Genomic DNA, 18150 nt, shown 5'->3' on the forward strand with positions numbered 1-18150 from the left:
ATCGTCGCCGTATGTGGTCGCAGTGGCGGCGCCAACATTGCCCCCCTTCCGTTAGTACCTCGTACGACACGGGACCGGTCACCTTGGTGACTGTGGCGGGTACCCATGCTGGGCCTGCCCCAAAATTCTTTGCATACACTGGGTCCTGGGCCACAAATGTCCGGGGGTTCCTGCCTTTCCCCACCACTACCTCATCCTGAGCTCTGTCGGGGTGAAGTCGGTCCAGTCTAGTTGCAAGGCGCCGGCCCATTAGTAATTCAGCTGGGCTCCGGCCCGTCGTTGTGCTTGGGGTGCTGTGCTGTGCTAGAAGAAATGCGGCAAGGCGGTATTCCCAGTCCCCTTGTGTCATGTGGCGGAGGCTGTCCTTGGTGGTCCGCACCATGCGCTCCGCTTGGCCATTGGTGGCAGGGTGGAATGGTGCTGAGCGGATGTGGCGGATGGCGTTCTGCGCTGTGAAGGTCTGGAACTCCTCTGACGTGAATGCGGTTCCATTGTCCGAGACGAGGGTGTCAGGGAGCCCGTGGGTCGCAAACAGCTTACGTAGTACCCGGATGGCTGCCGCCGTAGAAGTGGATGGTACCAGTGCGACCTCCAGCCATTTGGTGTAGGAATCCACCACTATGAAGAATGTTTTTCCCTGGAAGGGGCCAGCGAAGTCCACGTGCAAGCGTGACCATGGATGTCGGGCGGACTCCCAGGGCTGGACTGGGGCCCTTGGGGGATCCGGGCGGGATTCTTGGCAGGTCTGGCAGTGTTGGACCCAGGCCTCTATCTCTCTGTCAATCCCCGGCCACCACACATAACTCCTGGCAAGGGCCTTCATCCTCACTACCCCTGGGTGTGTCTCGTGTAGGGCTGTGAGGACCCTTTTGCGGAGGGGCTGGGGAACAACAACCCTGCTTCCCCATAACAGGCACCCCTTGTGGGCCGACAGTTCATGTTTGCGGTTTGTGTAGCCAGCGAATTCTGGCCCGGGGCTGCTGCTGGGCCATCCTCGCCACACCCAGTCCAGGACCCGGGAGATGACCCTATCTTTTGTGGAATGGTGCGCAACTTCTTGTGCCTGAATGGGTCGGTCGGGAAGCAGCTCCAGGGTCATAACCTCTTGCGCAGGCGCTGGGTCGGGGCCTGTTTCTGGTAGTGGTAGCCTGCTGAGGGCGTCTGCGTGGCCCATCGCCTTCCCAGGGCGGTGGATTAGTGCATACTGGTAGCCGGCAAGGAAAATTGACCACCTGAGGACACGTGGAGACAACACTTGGGGGGTCTGCTTCTCAGGGGCAAACAGGCCAAGCAACGGCTTGTGGTCAGTCACTATGGTAAAGGGCCGCCCGTACAAGAAATCATGGAATTTTTTTACGCCCTTCACGATTGCCAGACCCTCCTTGTCAATCTGTGAGTAGTTTCGTTCGGCTGCAGCAAGCGTCTGGGAGAAGTATGCCACCGGCACCTCTCTTCCATCCGGGAGTTGGTGTCCCAGGACAGCGCCGATGCCATAGGGAGAGGCGTCGCATGCCAGCACCACTGGCAGCCTCTCGTCGAAGTGTGCCAAGACCGAGTTCGAGACGAGCAAGTCCTTGACTGCCTGGAATGCGGCCCTTTGTCGCTGGCCCCACACCCAAGGGGCCCTTTTATCTAGGAGTCTGTGTAGGGGCTCCGCTACCGCTGCCTTATGGGGAAGGAAGGCATGGTAAAAGTTCAATAGTCCCAAGAATGACTGAAGTTCGGGCTTGCTCTTGGGCGCTGGGGCCTCACAAATGGCCCGTACCTTGTCACCGGTTGGATGGACCCCTTCTGCGTCCACCTTAAATCCCAGAAAGTCCACCTGCGGCACTCCCAGTAAACACTTTTCCCGCTTCACCTTGAGGCCCGCCGTCTGGAAACGGTGCAGGACGGAGCGGAGGCGGTCCTCAAATTCCTCTGGTGTGGGCCCGGCGATCAGTACATCATCGAAGAAGGGGGTGACACCAGGAATCCCTTTAAGGAGAGAGTCCATTAGATTCTGGAATATGCCTGGTGCCACGCTAACGCCAAATTGCAGCCGCTTTACTCTGAATGCCCCTCTGTGCGTCACAATCGTCTGAGCCTCTGCTGTGGCTTCGTCCACAGGCAACTGTTGATACGCTTGGGCCAAGTCCAGTTTGCCAAAGATTTTTGACCCAGCCAGGGTGGCGAGGACATGGCTGACCACTGGCACTGGGTATGCATGGGCCGTGAGAGCCTTGTTTATGGTGCATTTGTAGTCTGCACAGATGCGGACCGAACCGTTAGGCTTGACGGGTGTGACAATTGGAGTTTCCCAGGGGGCGTTGGGCACCGGCTCCAGCACTCCTTGCTCCACGAGCCGGTCCAATTCTTCGTCTATGCGGGGTTTCAGGGCAAACGGGACCCGGCGGGCCTTGTGCCTGATGGGTCGTACAGCGGGGTCTAGCTGTAGGGCAATGGCGGGTCCTGGACTGAAGCCTGGATGCACGGTGCGATGCAGCGGTGCAGCAGGTGGCGGTGCTGCGGTGCAGTGCGTGGTGGCGGTCAGCTCAGCAGGATCCCACCTTCGTCGCCAGTGAAATATACTCGGAGTCAAGAGTGAATTTCATGCTCTTTATTCAGCTCATAGTCATCAAGGAGGAGAAGAGAAGACGAATGGCTCTTTTCCCAAAACCATCTGCTTATATACATTATTTACACAATGGGCCTTGCGTGATTGGCTACTTCAGGGCTACACCTGTGGGCCAATTATATTGTGGATTGACTTTTGCCTGCAGCCTGATTGGCTGCTCCTACAGGCCAATCAGGTAGCAGATTCACTTCTGCCAGCCGCCTGATTGGCTGCTCCAGCAGGCCAATCAGGTTGCGGATTCACTTCCACCTGGAGTTGGATTGGGTAGCTCCCGCTGATTCTGAATCCTATTGTTCTAGGATTCAGCTCAGTACATAACAGTTTAATATTACATTTCCTACTGAGCAAGAATTACGTGATGTTCCAGAATTCTGGCCTGAATGGGACAGAAGGACAAAATGTAGGGGGGGGAAGCAGGCAGGGTGGAATATTCCAAGAGTCTCTTTGGTGCCACTGTTAGAGCTGTCCCATCCTGTTGCCCCATCATCAGGAAAAATAGAGGTTCTTCTGTGGCAGGAAAGTTTGGCCCGTATCTTTTTAGCTCCAATAGCATTTAGCCTAGGCCCTGGCACAGTCATGGCTTCCTGAAACCAAGCTTTGGTTCACACAATTGGGTTTCCTCTTTCTGTACAACACCCTAAAACTATTGGAGGTTACCTCCCACACACTTTGGCTGCACTGTGTGTGTGTGTGTGTGTGTGTGTGTGTGTGCTTTTCTTCGTGCTGAAGTTTCAGCCTGCAACTTCCTTTATTTGCACCTCCAGCTGACACCAACCAAGCCACTCTCACACACTAAAGAAAATTCTGGAAGTCTCTTTAAAGCTCAAAGGAACTTTTATCTGTTTCATGGAGAATGTCTTCCTAACAAGAACCTGGGAAATAACTGCAAATAAAAGAAAAAAGAAAAAGGGGAGCCAGAGCCAGCTTGAAAATAGCTTGGCATTAGACCTGCTTGATGTTTTCTACATTTGTGGAGCCACCACAGAAACCCCCTGGCCTGGGAGCCTGGCAGAGAGTGGCAGAGAACATACTCGAAAGAGTTTGGCAGAGGTCATTGGAAACAATGGCAGCTGGGCCTTTAGGGCAGCGTTTCTCAACTGCTGTTCCGCGGCACACTAGTGTGCTGCAAGACGCTGGCTGGTGTGCCGCGACGTGCGGCGACGAGAAGGGCGATTTGCATTGTCACGTACCTGGCGGCCGCCAATAAACAGCACTGACCCGCCGAAAAGGAAGCCGGCCAGGTCACGACACGGGGCGAGCGCAGCTCTCAACAGCCACCACCACGGCCTCGGACGTGAGAGGCGGCCGGCGGGTGCTGCTGCTGCTGTTTGTGTCGCTCTCGCTGCTCTTGCTGGCGGCGCCCGGGGCTTGGTCGGCGCGAGGCCGCGGGCCGACAAGCAGAACAGCCTCCGGAGGGCAGCCAGCAGCGTCTACAAGGGAGTGAGCGGCCTCTTCGGCGAGGAGCACGTGCGCGCCCTGCAGAAGGTGAGGCGCCTGGCCTGAACTGAGGAGGGGCAGGCCCGTTGCTCCCGGGGGGTCGCGCGGGTTCCAATGGATATTTTTACAGGACACATCTTTATGGCAATATTTCTCCTCCTCTTTCCCAAAGCTCAGTGCAAACGACTGGAGGGTGGGGTGGTTTTACTTTATATATAGTCAATATAGGCACAGAGTTAATTTTTTTAACTTTTTTAATGGTGGTGTGCCTCGTGATTTTTTTCATGGAACAAGTGTGCCTTGGCCCAAAAAAGGTTGAGAAACGCTGCTTTAGGGCAAATGGGCCATTGCCCCATAACCTCAATCTGCCCTCAGCCAGCAGCCTCCTGCTTTCTTACTTGCTACCAGTTTACGATGTAATATATCATCCCAGGAGGTGGTAGCAGTGCCTTGATCGGTTCTTCCTCCTTAGTTCCTGTAAGTAGGATGGGGACTTTCCCATCCCACGAATCCGGTTTGTGGACCAGAATGGCGAAGGCACCCTTTCATGTGCATCAAGACTCACATCTTTTATTATTATTATTATTATTATTATTATTATTATTATTATTATTATTATTATTATTATTTCATTTTCCTGGAGCTCTGCCCACCCCAAATCCTGGGAACGGGCATGGGTGTAGCCAGCATAGGAGCCAACTCCTGGGGGCCGTGGGGGCTTTGACCCTCCCCAATAAAATATTTGAGAATGGCATTGTCATTCAAATGGTGTGCATGCACCACATCATGTGATTATGTGGGGCACGGCTTACCTGCATACCCCCCCCAAATATTTTATTCAAGTTGGTACCCCCTGGTAGCCAGGCTTTATGTTGTGGGGGGGCGAACCTCATTTTGTATTGATTTACTTTATTTAGGGGGCATCTGCCCTTCCTTGCCCCCCTTGGCTACACCCATGGGATCGGGTGGAGGGCTGGCTATGAGAAACCCACGCGGCGCCCCAGTGCCGAAAGTTGCCGCGGCCACCAGAGGCCTCTCGCTTTAAGCTCGCCAAGCCGAGAGGAAGCTGCTCTTCTCTTCCTCCTCTGCTCAGGAACATCCTGGCTCCGAGTCGGCCACGCCAACGCCGTCTGCAGCGCCGCTTTCTCCTCCGAGGGAGCCTGCAGGCGGGAGGCAGAGAGGCAGCCGCCCGGAGCGCTGCGCTTCGTCCTCCTCCTCCTCCTTCTCAGGGCCCGACCGGAGTGGGAACTGACGCGCCCCAGCCTTTGTCAAGCGCTCCCCGGGATAGGCGGGAGGGGGGTGATGCGAGGAGGCTCGTGCGGGAACCCGCAGATCCCGGGTGAGTGAGATAGATGCCAGGAAGCGCGGTGGGGGCAGCGCGATCCGGGATGAAAGTTGCGAGTGGCGCTGGGGATGCGCGCGCGCGAGCGCGCTTAAAAGGAACGCGGCAAAGGATGGAATCGGCACGCGTTGCGCGCGAAGGAGAGGGGCGCAGAAGAGCAGAGGAGATGGTTTCTTTTGTGATTATTTTCACACCAGAGGGGTGGGGTGTGAGCTCTCTAATGATAAGCAACAGCTCCGTCTGCAGGGGGAGAAGGGGAGGTTGCACCACGACATGATTTGACGCCGATTAGTAATCCAGGTCACATTTCAACCTTTGTTTGGCATTGCAGCAGGAGATGCGAACCAGGAGGAGAAGAAAGGTTCTCCATGGCTACTAGTAGCCCATAGGGCTATGTTGCACATCCAGTGTTGGAGGCAGTATGCTCTGGCATCGAACGCCAGTTTTGGGGGATCACACGTGGGGAGAGCAAGGGTGCAGTCAGGTCCTGCTTAAGGGCTTTGCGCAGGCATCTGGTTAGTACTGTAGATAGATGGCTGGGTAGCTTGCATTAGATCAGGATGGGTTTATGACACCCCACTGCAACAGTAGTAACAAAATAACTCCCCCCACCAAAATTAGGCTGCGGAAATGAAGAAAGCAAAGCAGGAGAGAACTTCTGAAGAGTCTGTGGGCAAAATTCAGCTTTGGTACTGATAACTAATTCCTAGGCTCAGAATATGCTCAGAATGTGCCCTGTTCTTTAATTCTAAGGATGTGTTAGAACAGAGGTAGGCAACCTAAGGCCCGTGGGCCTGATGTGGCCCAATCGCCTTCTAAATCCGGCCCGCAGACGGTCCAGGAATCAGCGTGTTTTTACATGAGTAGAATGTGTCCTTTTATTTAAAATGCATCTATTTCTGTGGGGCCTGCCTGGTGTTTTTACATGAGTAGAATGTGTGCTTTTATTTAAAATGCATCTCTGGGTTATTTATGGGGCATAGGAATTTGTTCATTCCCCCCCCCCAAAAAAATATAAGCCGTCCCACGACATGGTCTGAGGGACAGTGGACCGACCCATGGCTGAAAAAGGTTGCTGGCCCCTGTGTTAGAATTATATATTCCAGTAGCTCTGGTTGATAGATGCAGTACTAGTTTTTTTTAAAAAAGTCTGGATTCTATTTTATTTCAGACACTGACTAGAAAATGGAGGAGACCTTTCAGAAGGAAAGTCCTGAACAGGTGAAGCTGCATAAGGCAGCAGCGGAAATATCCCCGTGGAGTCATTCCCAAGTAGATGATGATTCTGAAAATCAACAGGGGCCAGAAACACAAGCGAACAAGTGCTCTGAATCAGAAAGGCAGAAGAAGTGTGTCCCTTCCCAAGGAGACTCCAAGGAAGCAAGGAAGCTGCCTGTTCAACAAAGAAAGCGGATGTCAAAGAAACAGCACCCGTGCCCAGACTGCGGGAAAGTCTTCAACAGGACCTCGGCCCTCAATGCGCATCAGAGAGTCCACACGGGTGAGAAGCCCTACAAGTGTGCCGAGTGCGGGAAGAGCTTCAGTAAGAGTTCGCACCTCATTGCTCATCAGAGAATCCACACAGGCGAAAGGCCATACACCTGTATGACTTGTGGGAAGAGCTTCAACCACTCCTCACATGTCATTACCCACCAGAGAACCCACACAGGGGAGAAACTCTATAAATGCCTCGAGTGTGGGAAAAACTTCCGGTATAGTTCTGATCTCATCAGGCACCAGATCGAGCACGCGGGAGAAAAACCTTACCAGTGCTCCGACTGTGGGAAGTGCTTCAACCGGAGCTCAAACCTCCTTATTCACCAGAGAATACACACGGGCGAGAAACCCTACAAGTGCCTCGAGTGCGGGAGGAGCTTCAGCTACAGCTCCGTCCTCATCAAGCACCAAAAAGTGCACACCTCCGAGAAGCCTTATAAATGTCCTGACTGTGGGGAAGGTTTTCACGTGAACGCAAGTCTCCTTACACACCGGAGAGTGCACACGGGAGAGAAGCACTACTCGTGCTCACAGTGTGGGAAGAGTTTCCGATGGATCTCGCACCTTGCCAGGCATCAGAAGATCCACACAGCAGCGAAACCTGTTTAAACGCTCGAAATACTGGGAAATCATCCGTGTGTGCTCAGATCTTAAGTTGGAGTATACTTTTTTTTAGTGTATTCTTCCATATGCCTCTCCATTACTATTCCATTTTACAATGTAAGCCACTTGGGGGAAGGAATCTTTCCATATTATTCTTTTGTATTTATTTGTTTGTTTGTTTGTGTACACAACACACACATATGAATATATCACTGTATCAGTACTAAAACACTTAAATCCAGGGGTCAGCAACCTTTTTCAGCCGTGGACCGGTCCACCAACCCTCAGACCATTTTGAAAAAAAATAAATTGAACAAATTCCTATGCCCCACAAATAACCCAGAGATGCATTTTAAATAAAAGCACACATTCTACTCATGTAAAAACACGCTGATTCCTGGACCGTCCGCGGGCCGGATTGAGAAGGCGATTGGGCTGCATCCAGCCCACGGGCCTTAGGTTGCCTACCCCTGCTTAAATCCAACAGCTGACTTTTGATGGCTCAAGATAAGCTGGGGTGAACCGTATTTGTATGTATGTATGTATTTATTTGAAAAAATTGTTTGCATTTTATATTTGTTACCTTCCTGAGCCGAAGAGATTGACTCAAATAAATACTGTAGGTGCTACCTCCTCCTCCTCCTTCTCTGTGTCGTCATCCTGGTGCCTTTCTGCTTAACAAATAAGAACTGCAAGGTAAGGGAAATAGGATGCAACCCTGGAATGTCTTTTGGAAGTCTCCCATTATAAGACCTCTTCCCAAAACTTTGGTGAGTTGCTCAGAGAGCTCTCAGGAAAAGGACTTCCACAGGCCTGCTTCCTGAAATCCTTTAATGGTAAATGCCAGACACCTACATTGGCTCCCAGTACGTTTCTGAGCACAATTCAAAGTGTTGGCGCTGACCTTTAAAGACCTAAACAGCCTCAGCTCTGTACACCTGAAGGAGCATCTCCATCCCCATCGTTCAACCCGGACACTGAGGTCCAGTGCTGAGGGCCTTCTGGCGGTTCCCTCACTGCGAGAAACAAAGCTACAGGGAACCAGGCAGAGGGCCTTCTCAGTAGTGGCGCCTGTCCTGTGGAACGCCCTCCTGTCAGATGTCAAGCATATGAGCAACTATGTAACCTTTAGAAGACATCTGAAGGCAGCCTTGTATAGGGAAGTTTTAAATGTTTAATGTTTTATTATGCTTTTATATATTCTGGAAGCCTCCCAGAGTTGCAACCCAGTCAGATGGGTTGGGTAAAATAATAACAATAACAAATTACTACTACTACTACAAAGGGACGCGGGTAGCGCTGTGGGTTAAACCACAGAGCCAGGGCCGTCTTAAGCATATCTGGTGCCCTGGTGCGAAGATCCCTCAGGCGCCCCCCCCCCCCGCCCTGTTTCCCAGCACGGCGGCGCCCTGGCGCCCTGCGCCACCCAGCCTTGCCGTAGGGCCGACCCTGCACAGAGCCTAGGGCTTGCCAATCAGAAGGTCAGCGGTTCAAATCCCCGCGGCGGGGTGAGCTCCCGTTGCTCAGTCCCAGCTCCTGCCAACCTAACAGTTTGAAAGCACGTCAAAGTGCAAGTAGACAAATAGGTACCGCTCCAAGCGGGAAGGTAAACGCCATTTGCGTGTGCTGCTCTGGTTCGCCAGAAGCGGCATAGTCATGCTGGACACATGACCTGGAAGCTGTACACCGGCTCCCTCGGCCAATAACGTGAGATGAGCGCCGCAACCCCAGAGTCAGTCACAACTGGACCTAATGGTCAGGGGTCCCTTTACCTTACTACCACTACCAACATTAAGGTAGAGAGTTGCTCCATGCAGGACACTCTTATCTTTGCAACTCCCTTGTCAGATCCTGGCTTTTTAATCCTTTCTGTGTTGCTCAACACGTATTGCAGGGCTGGTGGCCTTTTTGCCCTCAAGGCCAAATACAGCAGTGGGTGGGTCCATGGGGAGCACAAGCCAGTGGGCATTGGTGGGTCCGGTGATTGGGCGTGGCTTGGTTCCACTTTTGCCCGTTGCCTCAGGCAACACACTATCTTGGGCCAACCCTGCACTTGACATGAAGCATCTCATCTTGGAACGCTTCAGAGGAAGAATGTGAATTCTAGCACACATATGTATGGGCAACAAGTCTTATAAGTTCTGCAAATCTAGGTAAAGGGACCCCTGACCATTAGGTCCAGTCGTGACCGACTCTGGGGTTGCACGCTCATCTCGCATTATTGGCCGAGGGAGCCGGCGTATAGCTTCCAGGTCATGTGGCCAGCATGAGAAAGCCGCTTCTGGCGAACCAGAGCAGCATATGGAAACGCCGTTTACCTTCCCGCTGTAGCGGTTCCTATTTATCTACTTGCATTTTGATGTGCTTTCGAACTGCCTAGGTTGGCAGGAGCTGGGACCAAGCAACGGGAGCTCACCCCGTCACAGGGATTCGAACTGCCGACCTTCTGATCAGCAAGCCCTAGGCTCAGTGGTTTAACCACAGCGCCACCTGGGTCTGCAAATCTAGATGGGAGTTAAGTGCAGTGGTCAGGTTGCAAGGAAGCAATGCCTCTTCTGCATACTTTCAGTCAGGGCCGGATTTAGGTTTGATGAGGCCCTAAGCTACTGAAGGCAATGGGGCCCTTTATATGTCCAGCTGTCCGTTGTCCGCAACAAATTGTCGCTATTTTTTTGTGCTGAATATATGCTATATGGTAATTTATGGACCTAATAGGTATCTAAAGCCATTTGCACATAACAAAATATTTATTTTGTCAAAGTAATTGTTGAACTGAAATACAATTAAGAAGAAGTATATCAATAGTGATTTTTTTTGGGGGGGGAAGGAAAAGAGTGGGGCCCTAAGCTATAGCTTGTTTAGCTTATACTGTACGTAAATCCGGCACTGATTTCAGTGTGCATATAAGAAAATTACACTTTTGAATAGTCCCTACCTGCGATAATACCGGTAGTAAACCCGCACTGCAAGCAAATGACTGGACTGGAAAGCTTTCCCCCTGAAGCACTGGCTTTCTGCTTGCGAGGAGCTTTCAGCATTTAGAAATGCAATTCGGAAGGGACGCCGCAACGTGCGTGTTTGGTCCTTCCGTCCCTGTTTAAATACTGAGCTGGTTAAATTATATTCAAGAAAGAAAGAAAGAAAGAAAAGAAAAGAAAAAGAAAGGAAAAGCTAGCGATCTCCTTTAAAAAGTCTCTGAACTAAGTGCCAAAATCGGGTGCTTTCCGGTCTCGCGCCGCGCCAGCAGAGGGCTCTTGCTCGTTGATCCCGGGGAAGTCGCTGCTCTTTTTCCACCCCCGCCCCCCAGCTCCGATCAGCTGGTTTGGGGGGGGGACGACAGACGAATTTCCTGGAGTATCAACAGAGCGGCCGCCATCGTCATTCCGCGGCTGCAGCGAGCGGAGAGCCGCGAGGCCGAGCCCTCGGCGGACCGGAGGGAAGACTACTGCCTCGGAGAACGCGCCGGCCTTGGCGAACGCCGCGAGCGGGAAACTGCTCAGGTGAACGAGCGGGCGGGGATCCGTGGGCGGAGGGCAAGGAAATGACTTGCTCTCTCCAGACCAGACGCTCTCTCCAGACGTTTTGAAGGTGGGCTTCTGTCCAAGGTGGGCTTCTGTCCGCCGCTGCGCCCTCTTAAAATCAACGTTTTCCAATACCAAGATGTCTAGAGTTGCTTGTTGTTAACTGTGTGAACTGTGTGAATTGGCATACCCGGGGGAATGTATATTTATCTTGGCATATGCTGAATAATAAAATTCTACTGGATTCTGGTAGGAAGCGCTTTATACTGTAGTATTCCACCGAATGCCTCAGACCAAAACGTACATAGAAACCCATAACCCAAACAAACAAGTATGAAAAAAAAGAAACAAACACATTCATTCATTCATTCTTTTCACAGGTGTGTCTGTGTATATGTGTGTGGGTGTATGTATATTTTACTGTTATTTATTAAATTTGTATACCGCAGGTCTCGGGGTGGTTCACAACATCAAATCCCAATATAAAAACACAAAATATATAATAAAAATCAGAACAACCCAATAATCCCCTGCCTCCCCAAAACAACAACTGAAATGAAATTGAAACAAAATAAAAAAAATTCCTTCCAGCAGCACCTTAAAGACCAACAAAGTTTTTATTTTGGTATGAGCTTTCGTGTGCATGCACACTTCTTCAGATACACTGAAGCAGAAGTCCCCTGGTGCTTATGTAGGGAAAGGGTGTGTGTGGGGGGGGGTAATCACTCAGAAGGGTGGTGGAAATGGGTGATTGGCTGACTGATAGCTGTTGATGACTGTGAACGACTGCAAATGGTCTTGCACAATCGTAGTCAACAGCTATCAGTCAGTCAATCACCCATTTCCACCACCCTTCTGAGTGATACCCCCCCCCAGTGTGCATGCACATGAAAGCTCATACCAAAAAAAAAACTTTGTTGTTGTTGTTGTTTAGTCATTTAGTCATGTCCGACTCTTCGTGACCCCATGGACCATAGCACGCCAGGCACTCCTGTCTTCCACTGCCTCCCGCAGTTTGGTCAAACTCATGTTCGTAGCTTCGAGAACACTGTCCAACCATCTCGTCATCTGTCGTCCCCTTCTCCTTGTGCCCACCATCTTTCCCAACATCAGGGTCTTTTCCAGGGAGTCTTCTCTTCTCATGAGGTGGCCAAAGTATTGGAGCCTCAGCTTCAGGATCTGTCCTTCCAGTGAGCGCTCAGGGCTGATTTCCTTCAGAATGGATAGGTTTGATCTTCTTGCAGTCCATGGGACTCTCAGGAGTCTCCTCCAGCACCATAATTCAAAAGCATCAATTCTTCGGCGATCAGCCTTCTTTATGGTCCAGCTCTCACTTCCATACATCACTACTGGGAAAACCATAGCTTTAACTATACGGACCTTAGTAAAAACTTAGTTGGTCTTTAAGGTGCTGCTGGAAGGAATTTTTTAATTTTGTTTTGACTACGTCAGACCAACACGGCTACCTACCTGTAACTTGAAATGAAATTGTATGGCAGTGGGGGCTGGCCGCTCTTGGAACACTTAATGTTTTTTTTAATTTCTTCAGGTCCACAGGAGCAGGCATGGATCAAGATCTTTCCAAACACCTCGTGGATACCTGCAAGGAATTGCCTGCCAATTGCGGTTGCATCGCGTATCACCTTCACTAGATGTTTGAAGGATGTGCATGCCTTCTTCGTTTTCTAAGCGTCTTCAGCGTAATAAATACTGATCCCACGGAGATTCGTCTACAGTGCTCCAGAAAACGTGAAGCTCCCTCCAGGTACCAAGACTGGCTCAGTCAGTGGCAGTGCTATTTTTCTTTAAAAAAGGGGTGCTGGAGCTAACCCTGAACCTCTTAGAATGGCAACAGCGCCCACCAGAGAGGGGCCAGAACTGAGTTCCGGCTAAAAAAAATCCCTGCACAGTTCCTAGGGCAGTGTTTCCCAACCTTGTGCCTCCAGCTGTTTTCGGACTACAATTCCCATCACTCCTGACCACTGGTCTTGCTAGCTAGGGATGATGGGAGTTGTAGTCCCAAAACATCTGGAGGCACAAGGTTGGGAAACACTGTCCTAGGGAAGGGATGGGGAACCACCTGAAGCTATCCAGGTTTTGTTGGACTCTAACTCCCATCAGCCCAAGCCAACATGGTCAATAGTCAGGGATGATGGGAGTTGTAGTTCATCAACATCTGGAGGTCCACAGCTTCCCCAACCCTGACCAGGAGTGTTGAGGATGATGCAGAGGTGGCTGTTGTTCAGGTTGTGCCACTGAATACCCCCCCCCCTTTTTTTAAAGTGGCAGCAAGAGAGGGGGCTATCGGCTCCAAGCCTTCCTTGGCTTACTGAGGCATCTTTTTTTTACCACTCTGGGAGACGAGAGTGTTGAGCTAGATTAGCCTTTTATCTGATGCAGCAAAACTGCTTTTTTGGGATGAGGGGGGAAATAATGTGTATGTTTGTGAGGAATGTTTTCAGCTCTTTCCCAGCCACTCTGGGCGGCTTCCAACAGAAAAATAAAATAAAATAATCGATCAAACATTAAAAGCATCCCTAAACAGGGCTGCCTTCAGATGTCTTCTAAAAATCTGGTAGCTGTTTTTCTCTTTGACATCTGATGGGAGGGCGTTTCACAGGGCGGGTGCCACCACCGAGAAGGCCCTCTGCCTGGTTCCTTGCACTTTGCTTCTCGCAACGAGGGAACCGCCAGAAGGCCCTCGGTACTGGGCCTCAGTGGTTTTAGATCCGCCTTGACTACTTTCTAAAAGTCCCCAGAGAGGAGATGTTGGAGCAAGACCAATGTTTCTGGTTTTGAGCTCTGTTTGTCTCAATAGGCGATGGGATGGCGGCTGAGCTGAAGGAACAGAGATGTGTGAAGGTAGAGCCCGAAACAACGGCAGTGCTGGTGGGCGGCTCGGAAGAGATGGTCTCCCGCAGCTGCAAGCGGGAGAGGGAGAACGGGGGCCGAGACTTGCTGGAGAAGCGAGAGAGAGCCGTCTCCGGGAAAAGCCGAGAAGGAGCTGCACTGCCACGCAAGGAGCAGGGTTTCGGGAATCTTGAGCAAATAGTGATCCAGCAGCTGATCCACATTGGAGGAGGCGGGAGGAGGCGCAGCAAGCCGGGGGAGAACTTCCGCCGGCCTTCGATTGTCCGCCTGGGAGAGAAGCCGTACCTGTGCATCATCTGCGAGAAAACCTTCCGCAACCACTCGGGCCTCATGGTGCACCAGCGGATCCACACCGGGGAGAAGCCCTACAAATGCCCCGACTGCGAGAAGAGCTTCAATCAGCGCTCGCACCTGACCTCCCACCGCGGCACCCACACGGGAGAAAAGCCCTTCAAGTGCTTCGACTGCGGGAAGAGCTTCAGCTACAACTCGGGCCTGGTGATCCACCAGCGCATCCACACGGGGGAGAAGCCGTACCAGTGCCCCGGGTGCGAGAAGAGCTTCAGCCAGAAATCCCACCTGCTGTCGCACCAGAGGACCCACGTCGGGGAGAAGTCCTTCAAGTGCCTCGACTGCGGGAAGAGCTTCAGCTACAACTCGGGCCTCGTCATCCACCAGCGCATCCACACCGGGGAGAAGCCTTACAAGTGCTCGGACTGCGGGAAAAGCTTCAACCAGCGGTCGCACCTCATTTCGCACCGAGGCGTCCATACGGGACGCAAGCCGTACTTGTGCCGGGATTGCGGGAAGAGCTTCAGCTTCAACTCGGGCCTCGTCATACACCAGCGGCTGCACACGGGGGAGAAGCCTTACAAGTGCTCCGACTGCGGGAAGAGTTTCAATCAGAAATCGCACCTTATTTCACACCAGAGAGTCCATGCCGGGCAAAAGCTCTGACTTGCTGGCGACAGATAAGCCTTCTTATTTAGCCGTGGTTCCTCCATCGCAGGGGACTTGGACTAGAGATGGCGGTTTGGGCCCGTTTCCAGCTCTACAGTTCTATTGACGGGACTATAATTTCACCTCTAGAAAGGATCTAGAACAGGGTTTCCCAGACTTGTGTCTCTAGCGGTTTTTGGACTACAGTTCCCATCGTCCCTGACCCCTGGTCCTGCTAGCTGGGGGTGATGGGAGTTGTAGTCCAAAAACAGCTGGAGACCCGCGTTTGGGAAACCCTGATCTAGAACACTGGTCTCTAAGCAGTAGCTTGCAGGTAATGACGTACCGTTGGTATTCCTCCAAGTGTGTGCCTCATAGCAATGGGCATGGTTTTATTAGAATTTTGAAGGTGAATTTATACAGGTGTGTATAAACTGCACACTTGATGAGAGCTGTTTTTTTGTTTTGTTTTTTGCTACAGATCAACAGCAGTGCACCGAGAAGGACGGAAGGAGACAGGGAAAAAATCTAGGCATTCAGCAAGAAGATAGTTACTGCAGAAATCCAGTATTAAAAATCCAACATTAATTCCCCCCCCCCTTTTCTGAGGTGGAAAAACCCTTAGACTTAAAGCTAGAGGATTTATTGATCAACTGCTATAGGAAAGTATTTAAAACCGCCTGTTAAACATTTTATATTGGCCTGTCAGGGTATGCTTCTTAGTTGGTGTGGAATCTATAGCCTTTTTCAGAAAGTTGCATCAGTGTAGGGAGGAGAGGGATTCTTACTTACTGGCTCTGTTTGCCGTGCCTGAAAAAGGGATCCTACTCAGCTGTATGTGAGTAGATCCCCTTTTCAGGTGTTACACTGAATGCAGGGCTGATGAGGCCGTAAGGTGTGCAATGTCACAAGGCACATTCCCCCCTTCTCTCTACCTGTTCAGCCTGCAAGTGGAGGCAACTTCGGGAAGAGGGCTTCTTAAGTGAAAAATATATACCGTAGTCCAGGCATCCCCAAACTGCGGCCCCCCAGATGTTTTGGCCTACAACTCCCATGATCCCTAGCTAACATGACCAGTGGTCGGGGAAGATGGGAATTGTAGTCCAAAACATCTGGAGGGCCGAAGTTTGGGGATGCCTGCTGTAGTCAGATGTGATGTTGAATCCCCTAGATTGTATTACAGCAATGGGGCATGAGGGGCTGCCTCATGGGGCTGGCCACAGCAGCAGCCAAGCTTATGACTTGGGGCCTTACCTTCCAAGTCCCGGACTGCAGAATCCGGGACCAGCAGCCGTGTGACACCGGAAGTTGCGTCGACGTAACTTCCGGTGTCGCTTTGCCCTTCTATGGGCACCAAAAATGGCCGCCACTGGCTTCGAAAGTCGCTTGTACGCATGTCAGGAAGTGCGTCGACGCAACTTCCGGTGTTGCTCCGCCCATCTATGGGCACCAAAAATGGCCGTCGCCGACACCGGAACTCGCGTCTATGCACTTCCGGACATGCGTAGATGCGACTTTTGAAGCTGGCATTTTTGGTGCCCATAGAAGGGCAAATCGGAAAGAAAAAAAATGGCTGCCGGCAGGAGAAAATAACGGAGAAAAACGGGAGACGAAGTGATACGGGGGACCACCGGGAAAAGGTAAGTAAAAACGGGGGTTTCCCAGGGAAAACGGGGTACTTGGCAGCTATGCTTGGGGCCCTTTTTCTTTAGAGCAGGTGTGCCCAAACTTTTTTCAAAGAGGGCCAGATTGGATGAAGTGAACATGTGTGAGGGCCAACCAAAGTTGTTGAGCTTTTTTAAGGATTCAAGTTGATGAGCTTTTTAAAGGATTTTATCCCAGGACATATATACTGCCAGATTAAATTTAGGCCCCCGAAACAGACTTTGGACATGCCTGCTTTAGAACATATAACTACATTGTTGTTCAGTTCCCGGTTTGTTTGTGAGTGCAACTCAAAAGTGTTGGTTACTCTACAAATTCCATTAAAAATCGTTTGGGGCCAGAAATTCTGAAGGGCTATCTCCCACCTGAGCCCACCCACTGCAGTTGCCCTCAGATGCTCTGCTTCTTGTCCCAACTCTGACTGGCTGCCACATGCGGCAAGGCCTTTTTGGTTCTGGCACCTGGTTTGTGAAACTCCTCACCAAAAAGGCCCTGTTGGTCCCCCTCCTTCTTAAGTCTCTTGACATTTTTACAAAAGGAAAACATTTTGTTCCACTGGGCCTTTTAATGCTAGGCTTTTGTTTTTGTATAGGGTTGTTTTTTAAAAAAATTGCAGATTGTAGTTTGTGTTAACTGATGCTGTGAGCTGCCCCGATGCCCATGTGAAGAACCGAAAGCTGGGGGAAGTAACTACCGTATATTAATAAACAGTAAAGGTAAACAGTAAAGGTACCATTAGGTCCAGTTGTGACCGACTCTGGGGTTGCGCACTCATCTCGCATTATTGGCCGAGGGAGCCGGCGTACAGCTTCCAGGTCATGTGGCCAGCATGACAAAGCCGCTTCTGGCAAACCAGAGCAGCACATGGAAACGCCGTTTACCTTCCAGCTATAGCGGTTCCTATTTATCTACTTGCATTTTGATGTGCTTTCGAACTGCTAGGTCGGCAGGAGCTGGGACCAAGCAACGGGAGCTCACCCCGTCACAGGAATTTGAACCGCCGACCTTCTGATCAGCAAGCCCTAGGCTCAGTGGTTTAGCCCACAGTGCCACCTGGGTCCCGAATATTTTGTAATAAGAGACTGTTACAACTTAACGGGGGGGGGGGGGACCAACAACTATATACAGCATGTTGCTGTATACTGTATACATTTACTAGTGCATATTACAGTACTGTAGTCTCTCAAGTTGGTTCATTATAATATATAAACTCCATTTGGAAGTTTCCCTTGCACTTTGGGCAAACTTGGGAGGTGGGAGCAGGGCTGTGCTGATGAGCCCCACTTGTGGTGCCCACATACAAAGTGCAAAGACGTGCAAGCAGGCAGCCTTTGCCTGCATGAACAAAGGGGGTTACACTATCAGGAATCCTAGTTGTGCAGGATTCCTGATGGCATGGAAGCCTGTGTGTATGTTTGTGAAGGCTGCCTCCCTGCACATTTACACTGTACCTTCAGATGCCGGCAGGTGGGACTTTCCAACTTATTAACGGAGGACAGGGCTGGCTGATACTTCCCCTCTCTTTCTCGCGTTTGTCCAACTTCTGAATAGGGCTATGAATGGTTACATTTCTGTATCTGAAGTATAGACACTGCCTGTAATCACTCTGCCTGCTTGCAATAAATGGAGTGTGTGCAATGACCAGTGGCCTTATTTTGTAT

General features: G+C 51.1%; 2 protein-coding genes across 3 annotated transcripts; both read left to right on the forward strand.

Annotated features, from left to right (window-relative positions):
* The first annotated feature begins 4940 nt into the window (after positions 1-4940).
* On the forward strand, positions 4941-8122 carry LOC132591601 (uncharacterized). The gene is made up of 2 exons (XM_060270870.2): positions 4941-5390; positions 6565-8122. Exon 2 carries the CDS (start codon positions 6579-6581, stop codon positions 7497-7499), a length of 921 nt encoding a protein of 306 aa, XP_060126853.1. The 5' UTR covers positions 4941-5390; positions 6565-6578; the 3' UTR covers positions 7500-8122.
* Positions 8123-10733: 2611 nt separating this feature from the next.
* On the forward strand, positions 10734-18130 carry LOC148687005 (uncharacterized). Of its 2 annotated transcripts, none has more exons than XM_088663367.1 (3): positions 10734-10993; positions 12564-12779; positions 13833-18130. In XM_088663367.1, exon 3 carries the CDS (start codon positions 13841-13843, stop codon positions 14840-14842), a length of 1002 nt encoding a protein of 333 aa, XP_088519493.1. In that variant the 5' UTR covers positions 10734-10993; positions 12564-12779; positions 13833-13840; the 3' UTR covers positions 14843-18130. The 2 variants fall into 2 exon arrangements, with proteins under 2 accessions (XP_088519493.1, XP_088519494.1); XM_088663368.1 differs by having other exon boundaries at positions 10734-11081; positions 13833-15299.
* Positions 18131-18150: the final 20 nt, after the last annotated feature.

Source organism: Zootoca vivipara, chromosome 2, assembly GCF_965207765.1.
Source record: "Zootoca vivipara chromosome 2, rZooViv2.hap1.1, whole genome shotgun sequence".
NCBI lineage: Eukaryota > Metazoa > Chordata > Lepidosauria > Squamata > Lacertidae > Zootoca > Zootoca vivipara.